The 18178-nt window shown below is 39.5% G+C and overlaps 1 protein-coding gene across 1 annotated transcript in view; it reads left to right on the forward strand.

Annotated features, from left to right (window-relative positions):
- Window positions 1-18178, forward strand: part of ddx10 (DEAD (Asp-Glu-Ala-Asp) box polypeptide 10) — a 217940-nt gene that overhangs the window by 111195 nt on the left and 88567 nt on the right. The window contains exon 14 of the mRNA XM_043691863.2: window positions 14868-14999. Coding sequence (XP_043547798.2) covers window positions 14868-14999 — 132 coding nt within the window. The remainder of the gene's footprint in view (window positions 1-14867; window positions 15000-18178) is intronic.

Raw genomic sequence — 18178 nt, forward strand, 5'->3', positions numbered from 1 at the left:
GTATTGTACTATCTTCTGCGTGCAGAATTTAAATTATCAACACTAGCAAGTATTAGAGCATAAATTAATAGATAGCACTTCAATGATTTTGATATTTTGGATTAGTGTCTAAAGTACGTGAAATAAAATATAAGTTGGGACTGTTGCGTCTTGTCCAGATGTATTCCCTTCGAATTTCTATACGTTAAAAACTCTGGTCTATAATTTGAGGATATCAGAATCCCTACAGTATGGAAGCAGGCCATTTGTCCCATCAAATCCACACTCGCCCTTCAAAGAGCAGCCCGCATATCCCTATTCTATCCTAGTAACCTTGCATTTTCCATGACTAATCCACCTAGTCTGTAAATCTTTGGAATGTGGGAGGAAACTAGAGCATCTGGAGGAAAGCCATACCGACACTGGGAGAATATACATACTCCACACAACTGCCTGAGGGTGAAATTGAACCTGTGTCTCTGGCGCTGTGAGGCAGCAGTGCTAACTACCAAGCCACTGTGCCACTCCAGATTGGTAATGTAGTTGATGAAAAGCTGGAGTCACAATGGCTAATTGTCATGCCTGACATTGACTAGAAGCAGCACAAAGTCAAAAGTGACAGCATGCAACGATAGGATTGTGGTGCAGACCTTTTAATATTACAGATTTGTGAAGATTTTACATGAGAGAAAACAAAATAGAGTAATAATAAAGAGAAAAGGGCTGAGTCTTTGAGTGAGGAGACTGGGAGAGATAACAACAACAACCAGAACAGTTGATGTCTCTGTAGGTGGATCTTAGTCTTTCTTGGTCAGTGATTCCACTGTTATTGATAGCCTAGTGAAAAAGATCAGTTTTGAAGGATTTTAAAAAATTAGAGCCAGTGCTCACGCCTCCCCCATCCCCCTCACCTCCATCCAAGGCCCTAAAGGATTATTTCAAATCCAATTTTCCTGCACATCCACCCACCTCATTTACTGCATCCATTGCTCTCAATGTGGTCTCCTCTACGTCGGGGAGACCGAGCACCAACTCAGAGCGGTTCAGGGAACAGCTGTGTTCTGCATGCACCAACCAACCCCACCGCCCTGTGGCTAACCACTTTAACTCCCCCTCCCATTTCCTCAAGGACATGCAAATCCTGGGCTGCCTCCACTGCCAAATCAAAGCCACCTGATAACTGGAGGAAGAACACCTCATCTTCCATGTCGGACCCTACAACCACATGGCATCAACATTGACTTCACCAGTTTCTAAATCCCGCCCCCCCCCATCCCAGATCCAACCCTCCAACTTTGCATCAACCTCTTGACCTGTCTTACCTGTCCATCTTCCTTTCCACCTATCTGCTCCACCCTCCCCACTGACCTATCACAATCACCTCCTACTTGCACCTATCACTATCACACCAATTTCCCCCCAACCCACCCCCATTCCCCTATTTATCTCTCAGTCCCTTTCCCCCTTCACATTCCTGATGAAGGGCTTATACCTGAAATGTTGACACTCTCGCTTTTCAGCTGCTGCCTGACCGGCTGTACTTTTTTCCAGCACCATACTTTTCGATTCTGATTCTGCAGCATCTGCAGTCCTCACAGAGGCATGGCAAGGCAGCTGAAGGCTGTTGTGTATTTATGGGCAGTATGTGAAGTAGAGATATACAGAGATAAGTTTAGGCCTTAGAAAATGTGTTTTGCAGTGTGTGGACCAATATAAACCAAGGAGGATGTAAGCTGATGAACGAGCAGTCCTTAATGGGGGATATAGACTCAACAGCTGTGTTTCCAGTAATTTGAATTTCATAAGAGGATGGGAAGACATTAAAGACTTTGAAAAACTCATTTCACGATCTCTGATAATAAGTTTGGAACTGAGCCACGAAATAGGTCTCCAGTTTTGGAAGTCAGTGTTCTAAACCAGCATCTGAGTCAGCAGTTGGTGTTACAACTTGATTTGTGATGCTTATTCAAGAATTAGCAATGAATCACTTCGGACTTAACATGGCTTGCATTGAACCTTTTTTCAACAAAATAAACACCAACTTTCCTGGATCTAATTAAGAAGTATCTGTGTTTTCTAAACTATTCTTCTCTTTAGCTTGTATATTTGAAACTTGATTACTGAACAATGTTGAATTAAAACACTGTGTTAAAAGAGCCATTTTTCTCCCCATGCAATGCAGAATATTAGGCTGATGATTAATATTCTAGGAAGCTAAAACTTAGAATGGCAATAAATCCAAATGTTGCTGAACTACATAATAGATATACAGTTGTGAGTAAGTAGCACAATGTTATTTAGTAATAAGCAATGAAGTAGTGAATCTGGACTTTTATACCGTGCTGTAAGTTATTTGATTTTAATTCTCACTAAAGTGTGCATGATAATATTAGCTACTTGGTGATTTTCTACTAATTGGAAATCTCCGAGACTCTGAACAATTTTTAGGGAAGTTCTTTGTAGTTCTCGGAGCTTTCAGATTTTTTTTAGGTGATTACCGGTGCTTCATTTCAGGAATCTGATATAGAATCCCCCTGGAAAGGATGCTAAACTCGTGCGAACATTCTTCTTGTATCCAAGCTTCTAATCATAAGAATTTTGTAAGTTTTGATGAGACCATCTCTCATTTTTCTGAACCCCAGAGAGTACAGCACATGCTCTCCTCATATAGTCCAGCTATTAGTCATTTATGAATAGATTTGGTAAATCTAATCTGTACTAATGAGGTGGAGGAAAAATTCACGTAATGTGTTAGAGATAGCTTCCTATAGTGCTATGCTCTGATTTTGTTTACTAATCTATTGTGTGAAACTTTATCAAAAGAGCTCTGAAAATCTAAATGAATCACATGTACCAATACCCCCTTTTATTTAGTCTGCAAGTAACATCCTGAAAAAACGTGATTTCTCTTTCATAAACCATGTGGAGTTTTGGCAATCTGATCTTTATACTCTAAGTGTCCTGTTATTGCATCCCTTTAATAGATTCTAGTTTTCCCCAGACACACATACTAGGCTTCAAGCCTAGAGTTCCCAATTTCCTCTGTTGCTGCTGTCATAAATAGTGGGGTAGCATTTGCAGCCATTCAATCTGCAGGCACCATTCAAGTCTCTAGAATTTTGAAAAATGATCACTGTGTTATTTCTACCATCTCTGCACCCACAGCATACAGCACTCTGGAGTATAGGTCATTGGCTCTCAAGAATTCATCAATATGGTGTCAACTCCATTAATTTTTGCAACACTATTGTTTTGCTAATACTGTTATCTTTCTGTTCCTCAATCTTAGTAATCCATTAAGCCTCTGTTATTTCCCCAGAATTTCTTGTCATGAAGAAAGTCTCAGTAACTATTTTGCTTTATTTTTGCAATTTACTACTTTTCATCACAAATTTTCCTGTCTCAGCCACAGTTCACCTTTGTCACCTCGACCATCATACATTCATAGTTGCATTTGTATAGGTTTTAAGACCTTTGTTTCAAGTTGAAACACATCATTTAAAACATGATCGTAATTTTTAATACTCGTGTTCACTTGCTCCTAAATGTTCTTTTGCAACAAGGTTATTAATTAGCCCTTTTTCATTGTATCATACAAAATTTAAAATAACCTGTTTACCAAGTCTCAGCATGGTACTGTAGGTGGCAAAAGTGGGGACTGCAGATGCTGGAAACCAGAGTTTAGATCAGTGTGGTGCTGGAAAAGCACAGCAGGTCAGGGAGCATCCAAGGAGCAGGAAAATCGACGTTTCGGGCAAAAACCCTTCATGGTACTTTAGGAAGCCATCTCTAACACATTCCATGAATTTATCCTCCATAGCCTTCGTGCTCATTAGATTTGCCAAATCTATTTGTAAATTGCAGCCACCCATAATTATTGGATTATCCTTATTGCAACCACTTCTAATTCCCTAATTTATACCATGACCTTGACTTATGTTCCCACTTGCGTATGGAGGCCTTTAGACAGCAACTGGGGTGGCACAGTGGCTCGGAGGTTAGCACTGCTGCCTCACAGCGCCAGCGACCCGGGTTCAATTCCCGCCTCAGGCGACTGTCTGTCTATGTGGAGTTTGCACATTCTCCCTTTGTCTGTGTGGGTTTCCTCCGGGGGCTCCGGTTTCCTCCCACAGTCTAAAGATGTGCAGGTCAAGTGAATTGGCCATGCTAAATTGACCACAGTGTCAGGTGCATTAGTTTGGGGTGAATAGAGGGTGGGGGAATGGTTCTGGGTGGGTTACTGTTCGGAGGGTCAGTGTGAACTTGTTGTGCCGAAGGGCCTGTTTCAATACTGGAGGGAATCTAATCAACTGCCAATGCTTATGGTCCCTTTATTGTTTCTTTGCTGCACCCAAACTGATTCTTCTGATCCAAATTTCCTTCCCACCAACGTACTGAACTTGCACATTGTTGTCAATGATACTGCACCACATCCTTTGTAACTCCCCTTCCTAACTGTTAAATACCCTTGAATGTTTAGTTCCCAGCTCGGTCACCCTGCAACCACCTCTTTGTTGCAACAATTATATTTTGTCTGGTTGCTTCCATTTGTGGCTCCCATCATTGTGTGTCTCGAACATGTAAAACGTTTCATGAGCATTTAACTGCTATTTGAGTTTATAAGTAGGGATGGCTTATTGTGGTTATACGGGATCTTGGTGAGAGCATGCTTGGAGTATTGTGTGAAGCCCTCCCTACCTAAGAGAGGAAATAGTTGCCATAGAGGGAATGTAGGAAAAGTTCACGAGGCTATTATGAGGGATGGCAGGTGTGTTATACGCGGAGAGATCAGTACAATTGGGCCTGTATTCACTAGAGTTTAGAAGAATGAGAGGGGATTTGATGGAAACATATAAAATTCTGGGGTCTTGACAGATGTTTGTCTTAATTGGGATGTCTCGGGATAAGAGGTAGACCAATAAGATGAAGAAACATTTCTTTACTCAGAAGATAGAGTTTGCTAAAACAGAATGCTGTGAAGGCTATTCAAGAAAGAGATTGATAATTTTTTAGATATTCGAGGGAGCAAAGGATATGGGGAGAAAGTGGGGAAAATCACATTGAGATAAGAGGACCAGCATATTGAATGGTGGCTGACCAAATGGCTTGTTGCTGCTCCTGGATTCTATGTTTCTATCCCACAGTTTGATGAGGCAGGCAAAAGGGTGATGAGCAAACAGTAATGACCTCAGCACTAGATGATCAGCTGAAATCCAATTATCTGTCTTAAAAAACACTCAATCAAAAATATGTTGTCATCATTGATTTGACAGAAGATATCTGTGAAAACTCGTGCAGCTCTTGTAATGAAATATGTGTGTTAACATCCAAAACAGATTACAAGTTAAAATGAAAGAAGTGAAGGACTCCACATAAATATTGGTAATATCCTGAAGGGCTGAGGCTACGTATTAAACAACAGTGCTTCCCAAAGCATACAGAATTTGATCTGAGTGAAGAATGGTGCTTTTGTATACACAACTAAAATATCATTTTTGGGATGAGCATTGCTAGCAAAGCTAACTTTTGTTGCCCACGTCCAATTGTCCTTAAGGTAGCGAGGTATCTTGGTGAATTGCTGTGATTTTTGTCAGTGTGTACTTACTCTCCTAATGTTGTTCAGCCTAAATGTTGAAGTTTCATACCTAATATCTTTGAAGGAAATGTGAGGTATGCCATGGCAAAGTTACAGCACAGAAAGAGGCCAATAAGCGACTTCATATCAATGCCAGCTGAATAAACTAGGTGCCTTTTCTAATCCCACTTACTTACATCTCTTCTGTAGCCTTGCAGCTTTCAGCACCTCAGGTGTAGATCCAGGTTCCTTTTAGATGAGTTGAGGTATCCACCTCAGTGCCAATGTAGTGCAGTGCTTGGGCCCTAATCCTCAAATTGAAGGATGTGTTTTCTGTCATGTTGTACAAACATAATGATGACTGCTTTGCGGTGTTAACTACAACAATATTATTTCTGCCTGTGGCCTGTGCTCGAGAATATTCTACCTGTGCCATCTGAAGAAAACTACCACGGACTATATTCTGCTTGAGGCACAGTGTAAATTATGCATTTAGTACAGCATCGCGGGTGTGGTTTCTTCGTGCAAGATAGAGATGGGTGAAATATAATGAATAAGCATTTGTTTATTTTACAAAAGGGGATGACATTTTAACAGACAGGAGCCAACATTTTTGGCAAGTACTTAGCTATGATTTGCCAGTTAAAAGTTGTGGGGTGCTGCCTGACACTTTATCCATCAATGGAATTAAATAAAACTGTGTATGTGTATTTGCATTTACTGTTTGAGCTATTCTTCTCTGCCACAACCTCTGAGGAGTATTTATACACCAAGACAGGTGGAAAGCTGTTGAACTGAAAAAAGATTACAAGCAAAGTTTACAACTAAATAAGCTATTGCTGTGAATGTTCAGTCTGTGACTGTTCATTTCTTTGTCCATTTATTATACCCGACTATCAGCAACTGCTCTATGTCTGTAGCTCAGAATTACGACCCATCAATCAGTCTGAAGAAAATTGAAATTATGTTCCAGGTGGCACTTCATTTACGCACCACTATTTCAGTTCATTGAACAGAAATGAATCCAGAGCAGTAATTTACTTACCTGGCAGCAACCCACCCATCTTAGTTATGTATGAGCTTCATCAATTTAGGAATGCCTGCTCTGGTTTTACAGAAAACTATGTATTGATAAATATAGATGAGAACTTGAGACTAATTGTAAATTGAAAGTTGCATTGTTCTTGTTTCTTCTATATTTTGGGAATTGGACACTATATACCCACAAAACAACATGCAAATCTCAAATTCTACAGCCTTCATACCATTATATGCCCCACAAGATTTCAAACACTCAGCTCCTAGTTTTGCCATGTTTTTAGGGAGTAAGATCAAAGATCAGTTAAGCTGGCTTGAATTTGACATGCCTCAACTCAATTGGAAACCGAAAGAAGGAAAGCATTCATAAAGGTTTAACATGGAATCCTGGGAAGTGCTCATTTCAAACAATAAGTTGACAGAATACCATTCACCAACGCCAACGTCTGGCAAAATGTGGAAACTTTTCTTAGGCTGAACAAAGACCAGTTGACAAATAGAATCTTTGAATTTCTCTGCATTAAATTTTGTTTCCAACTGGTATGTCTTACTTGGGGTGATAGATATGAATCCCATCTTCAAGTCCATGGCCATGTCATGCCAGACAGTTAACTGCCATATTCTTAGTCTTTTCTGTTTGTAAGAAGCTTTGTACATTTAAAAAACAGGTTTCTTCCAGATAGCATATGCTTTAGTGATCCCCAGCAGAAGATTTTATTTGAAACATGAGCATTACGTATGTAGTTGAAAAGTGTGGTGCTGGAAAAACACAGCAGGCTAGGCAGCATCCAAGGAGCAGGAGAATCGACGTTTCTGGCGTAAGCCCTTCTTCAGGAATTACGTATGTATGCAACATATCAATGTAATACATGTTATTATTTAGATTTAGAGGAGTCTGAACACCGTGCAGAAATGTCTGAATATTGCAAACATTATGTATTGAATTTATTAGTTATGTTTGGCACTGCCCTTCAGTGTAAAATACGAAGTTCACGACATGTTAAAATTATGAAAACAATGTTCTTTGCAAGAGCATAATTGCCTCTTCCCCTCTGTTTACTAATTAGCTAGGAATGCTATGGATATCAGCTTTAGATGCTGAATCTTTGTGATCTGCAAGTTATAAATATGTCCATGGGTGACTTACATATCACTTGCTGGTTTATGATAATGAAGAAGGATGTTTTATCTGAAATACTGTGTCTATTAATGAATAAAGTAACTTCTGACTTGCATTCAAGATTTTGAATAATAGATTTGGATACATTTTCCAATGCAATTTATTTTGCTCATTTAAAGCAATGACTCTCCTCTTGAGTTTAAAACAGCAATATGCATTACCTGGCATGTATCTATTTTAAATCCCAAAGAAGAGTATCTTTAGATTGAAATAGCAATCTTTAATGAGAGTTAAGTTGAGCTGAAACTGTTCATGCCCGGGCAAAATGTTTTAGTGTGAAGGCAAGGTGTGATTTTTAGTTCATTAGAACTCTTGAGTGATTTTGAATTTATTCGACTAAAGTATTGAAGTTTTGTTTCTCTCTCAATAATTTGGGCTTTCCATCTGCCATTTGATGTCTTAAAAAGCAGGTAGACAAGTTATTGGACATCAGAACCTCTATATACTGTAATTTAGCAGAGAGTGGTATGTTGCCTTTTCTTGGCACGTTTTTATATAGTTGAAAATTGTGTTGTTGCAATTGCATTGAGTACTTTGTGAGTTTTTTGCTGATTACCAGTTTAGACTTGTCAATGAAAAAATGGAAAGAATATCGTAATGGTAACATTCTGCCTTTTGCAACTTGAGCTTCCTGTGAGTCCTATTTAACTTGCAATGTGTGGCACTTCTCGATATTTTTCAATCAATCTGTTCATATGTTATGACATCTTTCTGACCTAGGTAGGACTTGAGCCCAGCCCTTCTGGTCCAGAGGTAGGAGTTCCACCACTCTGCCTCAAGAGCCCTTTTCAAAAACTCTTGTCAGTGTTTTGAATCAACCTACTCCGACATGACATGACATATCTCCAGCGCAGATGGATTCTAATCTACACCTTCTAGCCTTGAGGCGGGGACACTGCCAGTGTAACACAGAGCCCTTGTAGATATTTTTAATCCACTTGTTCAGAGATGCTATTGGAAAAGATGGGGCTTCCTGTCTCAGTGTTAGGGACACTACCACTGTGCCACAAGAGGCCCCCTCAAGTTCTCTGTATACCTTGTTTGTAAGTGAAGTACAGAGTTGAATAATGTCACATATGAATGTCATGCAGACCCTAAGTTCTGAACATTGTTTTGAATGGTGAAAGAATCAGATATTCTGAAAATTTCTTCAAATCTGGTTAACAAGTACTCACAAAATTTGAAGTAATATAACAGTGACACACATTTTTGTGTTTTAAATTATAAACAGTTTGTTGGGTTAGTAAAGTAAGTACAAAGAAAAGGCTATTTTAACCTACATAAATAGTCAAAAGAAGCAAGCTCTACTTTTGCATCACTCAGCACGAACATATTTCATGTTTATCATAGTTGTGATCTGTGCAGTGAAGCTAATTTTAAAGTTAGCTTTGTCTAAGTGAAATTAATAAAAAAGAATCAGCAAAAATAATTGTTGAACAAGTGGCATTTTGAAAATGACCAACATTATTTTTAAAATGCAAAAATAAAACTTAAGTACAAAGCATAGCAATTTCATTAGAAATGACCAGGGGATTAGACTTACCGTATTCATTATGTCAAGAGGTTTGGTACTTCATGCTGTGAAACAAAGACCTTACGGTTATAAATTCAAATTTGTAACAATGAATCTGCTTGACATATATCATCAGAAAGTGGTTTCTTTTACCAGAGCCATAAGCATTTGTATCCATAGGACAGTCATAGTTGAATAAATTTTACTCTAAGGCGCTAGTATTAAAGTAAATTAGTTAGCATGAGTAACCCACAAATTTTAAATGATTTGTTTTACTATGACACACAATTTATGAAGCATTCCACTTTTAAGTGAAGTGTTCACCTTGCATGAATACTTCTAAATACAACCATCCTTATTCATGTGTCCTTGGCAAGCTTGTAATGACAGTGCAGACTGAACACAGGGAGGCACTTACAGTACAAACAGGAGCTTAGCTGAAAGGGGTGATAAATTATCAAGGGCATCATGTGTCAGAACTGTTTTATAATGGATTGCGAAATCAACTGTGATACCATCCTTGAAGTAAACTTGGGTGCTCACAAATAATTGCAGAGGAAAATAATAACGTACTGTACTGCTGTTTTAAATGAAACATCAAAACTCTTGTAGCACAAAACCCATGTGATGGTAACAGTTATTGATGTTGTATTCTGAACAAAATTCAGAATTCAAGCCGATAATCTCAGCTCCAGATCACCACGTAAATTCTTCCAGATAGTACCATCTTCAGCTGCTTCATCACTTCTCTTTCCTCCATCTTAAGGTCAGAAATAGGGATGCTCATTAATATTCGTTGGTGATAGCACACTGCTCAACAATCATTTGCTCTTCAGCAAACGATGATTCCCCATCTTGCTGAAACAGTTTGTGTCCATATGTAGCTAGATCTGGGCCATATTCAAGTTTGGGTAGCAAGTAATATTTGTGTCACTCAAGTATCAGGGAGTAACCACCTTGTGCAAGGGTGAATCTAACTGTCACTCCCTTCGCATTCAGTGGCATTACCGTCAGTCAGTCCCCTGCTATTAAAATGGTAAACCATAGACGTGTTAGCTCCACTGCCCAGAAACAATCTGAACTAGCTGCCATAATAGTGTGACTACAAAAACAGGTTAGACGATAGGAATTCTGTGGCAAGCACACCCTTACTGTCCCCAAAACCTTTCCACCAACTATAGGTCTTAAGTAAGGAGTTACTGGAAGGTCCGCACCCCCCAACAACCCACCCTCCCCTCCTGGCACCTTTCCCTGCCACCGCAGAAATTGCAAAACCTACGTCCTCACCACCTCCCTCACCACCATCCAAGGCCCCAAAGGAGCCTTCCACATCCATCAACGTTTCACCAGAACATCCACCAATGTCATTTATTGTATCCGTTGTTCCCGATGCGGTCTCCTCTACATTGGGGAGACTGGACGCCTCCTCACAGAGCGCTTTAGGGAACATTTCCGGGACACCCGCACCAATCTACCCCACCGCCCCGTGGCCCAATGTTTCAATGCCCCCTCCCACTCTGCTGAGGCCCTGAGTCGCCTCAACTGTCACTTCCTCACCATCTGATGCCTGGAGGAAGAACGCCTCATCTTCTATCTCGGAACACTTCAACCCCAGGGCATTAATGTGGACTTCACCGGTTTCCTCATTTCCCCTCCCCCGACCTTACCCCAGTTCCATCCTTCCAGCTCAGCACTGTCCTCATGATCTGTCCGACCTGCCAATCTCCCTTCCCACCTATCCATTCCACCCTCCCCTCTGGCCTATCACCTCCATCCCCACCCCCATTCACCTATTGTACTCTTTGCTACCTTCACCCCAGCCCCCGCCCCCCATTATCTCTCTACCCTAGAGGCTCTCTGCCTGCATTCCTAATGAAGGGCTTTTGCCCAAAACGTTGATTTTCCTGCTCCTTGGATGCTGCCTGACCTGCTGTGCTTTTCCAGCACCACTCTAATCTGAACTCTGGTTTCCAGCATCTGCAGTCCTCACTTTTGCCTTATATTTTATGTAATCTGTTCTATGCAGATTGCATAACCATTATATTTCAGATAGAGATTTTCTATTTGTTATTTTCTATTATCTTGTCTTCATTTTAACTTTGAATTTTACTTTAAAAATAAAAGTGATGCTCTCAGGACTCACAGTTGTTATGGTGGAAATAAGGAGGCACAGTTGCAGCCAAAGCTGGATTTTGAGAAGCAGCTGCCCAATCCACCCCCCTACCCCTTCATTTTTTGAAATTGGCCAGGAGAGAACAGTAAAACACACAAGATTTTATGTTTTGTTGATTATTCCTGAGTTATCTTCAAATATGTGTTGACTGTGATCAACTTTGTCTCACCACCACCATTCGGAACTTCAATGCTGTTGGTAAATTATCAGATTGGTTGGTTGTCTGATGTCCACTGCTGGTGGATGCCTGAAAGCCCACAAGTTTTCTGCAGGTTATTGGAAGTGCGCTGAACAATGAACACAGTGCCTTTGCTGTTCAAAATCTGGTGAATGCATTTCATATTTGCTTTAATGGAATCCTCTTGTTGAAGCAGTTTCTATAAAGTAGTTGTAGAAGATCGTAAAGAATCCTTCCTTATTCGAGGGAGGGGCGGGGAGGATTGGAAGATTTAAATCTATTCTTCCACTAAATTATGTGTTGTAATATTTTTACAGATGTGTTGCTTTCAAGCCTTTCTTTATGTCCACAATTTTATTTCAAGTTAGAAATTAAGTTTTATGAAGTTAAACTATTGCATCTTGCTGTTTGTTTTTACGAGAATTGGAGACGAGGGAAATATAGCTGTATCTCTCTCCAGCCAAGTATCATCTCTTGTATTCCTGCTTGATGATGTAACTGTCAACCTGGATGTTTGACAGTTTTGTTCTCCTGCTCTTAAAGATTTTCCATCCATTTGTTTTGTTCTCTGAGGTGGTTCAGAAATTAAGAGCAGGTTTAAGCAACCTCTTATCCTTGTGACATTTTTGGCTCCATTTTTGGCCTTGTATTTCAGACAATCCTGTAGCAAGTTTGATTATTTAAGATTTTAAGCCCTAGTCTTATTGCCTTGGTAAACTACATCTCTGTCAAAGTAGTACACCTGTGTCAACAACTGAAAATCCTTGACAATTGGTTATTTCCGGCCAATCGCCAGTCATGATCATAGTCATGCAGCATGGAAACAGACCCTTTGGTCCTCCAGTCCATGCCAAACATAATCCCAAACTAATCTAGTCCCACCTGCCTGCTGCTGGCCCTTATCCTTCCAAACCTTTCCTATTCATCTATCTCTCCAAATGTCTTTTAAATATTATAATTGTAACCACATTCACCCAGTTCCTCAGGAAGTTCATTCCACATGCGAACCACCCTCCGTAAAAGATTCTGCTCATGTCTTTTTTAAATCTCTTTTTTTCTCTCTCACCTTAAAAATGTAGCCCTTAGTTTTGAATCCCCCATCCTAGGGGGGGAAAAACTACCATTAATTCTTTCTATATCTCTCATTATTTTATAAACGTCTACAATAAAATCAGATCTTGATTTTGTTGAGTTAATATATTTGGTTAATATTTTAGTGATTAACAAGAGATTTAACGTGCATAATACATAGGTAGCTGTTCTAACATACTTCCTCGCAGGAGAGAATGTTTGCTTGCAAACCAAGGTGTCTCCCTTGTGTTTCTGAATCATTGAGGAGAAAGTGAGGTCTGCAGATGCTGGAGATCAGAGATGGAAATGTGTTGCTGGAAAAGCGCAGCAGGTCAGGCAGCATCTAGGGAACAGGAGAATCGACGTTCAGGGCTAATGCCTGAAACGTCGATTCTCCTGTTCCCTAGATGCTGCCTGACCTGCTGCGCTTTTCCAGCAACACATTTCCATTTCTGAATCATTGACTTGCTCAACAGTGGAATCCCCCTTCCATAGTGATGGCTTGTGTTTTGCTTTGTGCCACAAGTTTCTATTTGCTGTATCAACTTCACTTTGCCTCCAGTTGACAGCACTTCTGACTTTCTCATAGGTTTAGACATTACTATCAGGGCATCAAGATCCTTTCATTGAGAGCTGTCAATGTTGAATGATGGCTTTTCCATGATTTTGCTCTCTATGTGGCCGAATCTCTGGTTGGCACAGTCATATGACAAGTATGCATGAGTTCTGCTATTCCAGCTTTAATAGTCTGGAACGTCAGCTTATCACTAGCATGGTCCTCTTACGTTTCCAGTTCTGCCAATAAGACTGCCAGGTCATTTGGATGAGAGTCTCAATTGCCCTCTTGTGAATGTAAAAGATCCAATAACACTAACTGAGCAGGAGCTGTTCTCAGTGTCCAGTCTGACATTTATTTCTCAATATCAATAAAACAGATGATCTTAACATGTGTTTCATTTTGTGGGACTTAGTAAGTAGCCACCACATTTTTCTGTGTCGCAAAAGTAGCCTGTCCTGATTTGATTAGATTGATTTATTATTGTCACATGTACTGAGATACAGTGAAAAATATTGTTTTGTGTTCTAGCCAAACAAATCAGACATTACGTAAATATGTTAGGATGATAGAACAAAATGTAGAATATAGAGTGACAGAGATGTACAGCATGGAAACCGACCCTTTGGTCCAACCCGTCCATGCCGGCCAGATATCCCAACCCAATCTAGTCCCACCTGTCAGCACCCGGCCCATATCCCTCCAAACCCTTCCTATTCATATACCCATCCAAATGCCTTTTAAATGTTGCAATTGTACCAGCTTCCACCACTTCCTCTGACAGCTCATTCCATACACGTAGAGTTTGTGAAAGATGCCATATGACTGAAAATGCTTTCATTTTGGTAGATTAATGTTTTTTTAAAACCTGTTTTCTTTTTCACCTTTTCTGTTAACGTTGCTAACGTTTTGCTGGTAGGTGTTTTATAGAATTTTATCAAAATAGCTCTTGACACGGGGGCCTGAACAGTAACTGCAGGTTATCTTACATGAAGGGCATCACAACTGAGTCCAGCTTGCACTTTACGGTTCAGGTAACTGAATTAAAATTAGAACAGGCAAAATCATTTATTCTCTCTGCTTACATACTCCCAGGCCTCTTGTAGACTACTTTTAACAATTTTTGCTTAGAGCTTATATTTCACCCAAAGGTTTTCTGAATTGTTTAACTCCTTCCTCACAATGAAATGCTTTTAGTTGTATGTTATTTCAATACTAACTTGAAAACAGTAACAAAAAAAATGACAGTGTTCTGACACCTCTGCTGCTGGTTTTCCTAGGAATTACTAACTTGGAAATAGTGAAAACAATTGTACGTTTATGACTTGGTGAATGTTTTGCTTTTGTTTGCCTAGCACTTCTTTCTTTTCCTTCCTCCCTTCCTCCCTCCCTTCCATTGTGTGCCGTTTTTGACTAGGACATACTCAAGTGGTATTGAATTTTAAGAGAATCATTTACAGATGTATCAGAGCTATAACATTCATTGTAAATATTATAGATTTGTAAGCAAATATTAATTTGTCAAAATGTATGTGATTGCTGCAAGTTGTAGTGGTCCATTCAGAATTTTGGTTGTGTAGCCAATTTTTTTTTTAATTTTGTAGAAACCTGATGAAAAAGAACAAGACAAAATAAAGAAAACAGAAACAAAGAAAACAAAAGTCAAAGAGGCAAAGAAGGTCCTGAAGAAAAAATTTAAAGTGAATACGAAAATCACTTTCAATGAAGAGGGAGAGGTGAGTTTCAGGTAGAAACACAAAAAGTGGGTTATTTCTGTGACTTATTTTATTACACTAATTAAACTTTAGTCTGACATTTTATGTTGAACATATTTTCACACCTTAAATAAATTCTTAAAACATTGAACTGTTTCAAAGATGATGATATTGGACTTGAAATGTAAACTTTGTTTCTCTGTCCACACTTGCTGAGTTTTTCCAGCACTAAAGTTTTTATTTCAGATTTTCAGCATTTATTGTATCTCACTTTTACTTGAAAAAAAAATGAAGTGCTTGTTAAACAAGATGAGAGACAGCAACTAGTCACAAATAAATGTTTTGAATCATGTGGTACACATCAAGCAGTATGAATCTTTTCAGAAAGTCTTTGAATTTCCCTGTAGGCAATCTTTTCTCTGAAGCTGTCAGAAATCTTATCAAATTCTATGTCTTAACTCAACCCTCAACTGCCACTGGTCAATGATATGCCCTTTAATAATGTGCTTATGTTTTTAAAATTGTGAAGTACAGCCTGGCTACTTGTTAATATTCATGATCTTCATAGTTATCTTAAAGTCATGGAAATTATGTCAACAGTTAGATTATAAGAAAAGGATTTCTTTATCAAATCTACATTTAAAGCAATTACATCATGGAGTATTTGTGAAAAATCTAAATTTTTGTCATTGTAATGAAATTATTTGTTCCAAAATATTTGTCGTGCTTGACTAACTTGGGTCAATTTCATTTTAATATTTTATTGAATCATAACCATTCCATCGATAAATATTTGAATATGGTTAGTGAAACAGCGACAAAAATGTAATTATATTATTTGAGGTGTGGTTAGCTAGTATAGTTACTATTAGTTTATTCATACCATGATTGAATCACATTACAGAACATGTTATTTTGGAAATGATGTTTTTTCTTTCCAGTTTTTATCTTGTCATCCAAGCTCCACACTTCTTTTTATACCTAAAAATGATACCGATTCTGGCCAATTTTCCAATAATGCTGCAAATGTTGCTCTGTATCAACAATTGAGCCACGCCTTTTTTTGGAGAATGATGTGCGTCATTTCCTGCTTCCTGCAGTGTTCCCAATTCAGTAATGTAACAATGAGCTGATAAATTTAGGAGGTGTTGTCTATCCTAAGCATAAAGCACTTCAGCTTGTTGCTACTTAATTAATAGTTTAAATTGAAAGCCTAAGGTAGGATGCTACCAAGAGTTGGAAGGAGAGGGGAAAAACTCAAGGAAATCTTTGGGCAAGCTGCATCGAATGGAAGAGTTTTTAAGTAAGATAATGAAGAGAGGAGTCCTGGCAGCTACCCCGGAAGTTTGCTGGCAAATCATTTGGTGGAAAGTTGTTTAGAAGTGCTTGTGGTCAAACTCTGAAAGTGGCTTTCAAGATGCATGAGGTAATAAAAGATTATTCACCGAGGTTCTTGAAAGAAAGAGAAAATAAGGATTGCAGATGCTGGGGAGTCAGAGTCAAAACGTGTGGTGCTGGAAAAGCACAGCAAGTCAGGCAGCATCGATGGAGTAGGAGAGTTAACATTTTGGGTATAAGCCCTTCATCAGGAATGTGAAGGGGAAGGGGACTGACAGATAAATTGGGGGATGAGATGGGGATGGGGAAGGTAGGTAGGAAGGTGATTGATGGATGTCAGTGGAGGGGAGATGGAGCGGATAAGTGGTAAGGAAGATGGACATGTAGGACAGATCAAGAGGGTGGAGCTGAGTGGGAGGGTTGGATCTGGGATGAGGTGGAGGCAGGAGAGGTTTGGAAACTGGTGAGGCCAGTGTTGATGATGTGTGGCTGGTGGGTCCCATGCCACACATCATCAACATTGACTTCACCAGTTTCCAAATTTCCCCTTCCTCCACCTCATCCCAAAGCCAAACCACTGACTCAGCACTGCCCTCTTGTCTTACCTGTCCATTTTCCTTCCTACCTGTCTGCTCCACCCTCCCCACCGACCTATTGCAGTTACTTTCCACCTGCATCCACTTATTGCCTTCTAACTTATCACCCACTCTCTCCCACCAATTTATCTCTCAGCCCCCTTCCCCCTCTACATTCCTAATGAAGGGCTTATGCCCAAATCTTCGAGTCTTCTGCTTCTTGGATGCTGCCTGACCTGCTGTGTTTTTTCAGCCTACACTTGAAAGCAGAGTTTCAATATGCATGATAAAAGGAAAGTTAGCACTAAGTGGCCATTTCAAAGACATTGCTCAACATTGTAAAGTGCACAAAGACTCTGAAGATGATGGCTAATCTGATAGTTAACAGTAGCTTTTAACAAGTTAAAAAAACTGTCTGAATAGGTTTCTAGTAAAGCCAATAGGAATATTATCATCATCATAGCAAAAGGAAGCTGCATTGACTAAAAGTTTGGAAAAAAAAATAGAAGTGATGCCAAAAGGCACAGTCAGTTTAAGAGAAATGTATTCCAAGGATTGGGAAAGCCAGAGCTATGTTTGGACACCAGCTACGAGAAGATCCAACAGCTCTGAATGGGAGTGAGAGGAGAAAAGTGAATCAAAATGTTGTCTTGCTCTTTAGGAGGTCTAGAAGGTTCAGGGTGGGTGGAAATTGGAATAGAGAATTTAAACATTCTGTGAAATACTATCTTTGGAAAGGAGCAGGGAATTAGAAGTACTTCTGTTGAAGAGCCAAGCAGACAGCAGTTAATATCTTTTATGATGTGGAGGTGCCAGTGTTGGGCTGGAGTGAATAACGTCGGAAGTCACACAGTGCCATGTTGTAGTCCAACAGGTTTATTTGAAATCACAAGCTTTTTGAGCGCTGCCCCTTTGTCACGTGAAGTGATCGTCACTTCACCTGATGAAGGAGCAGTGCTCCGAAAGCTTGTGATTTCAAATAAACCTGTTGGACTATCACCTGGTGTCGTGTGACTTGTGACAATATTTTCCACTAACTCTGTTTAGCGTTTCACAGTGAATCAAAAGAATTTACAAGCAGATTGAGCTTTGGATATTCAAGGGGGGTTAAAATATCCGATTCAACATGAGACTGTAAAACAATAAGATGGTTCTTCAAATAACAGAATCATTCCTTTTTGTCATTTTACATGATAGCCAATATTTTACGACTGTGAATGTCTGTTGGAATTGGTTATTCAGGTGTTTTTTTTATTTTTAAGAAATTTTTTGAGTGCTGACGTGGGT

Source organism: Chiloscyllium plagiosum, unplaced genomic scaffold (genome assembly GCF_037043375.1).
Source record: "Chiloscyllium plagiosum isolate Xiang-an unplaced genomic scaffold, Cpla_swu_hap1 HiC_scaffold_6, whole genome shotgun sequence".
Classification (NCBI taxonomy): domain Eukaryota; kingdom Metazoa; phylum Chordata; class Chondrichthyes; order Orectolobiformes; family Hemiscylliidae; genus Chiloscyllium; species Chiloscyllium plagiosum.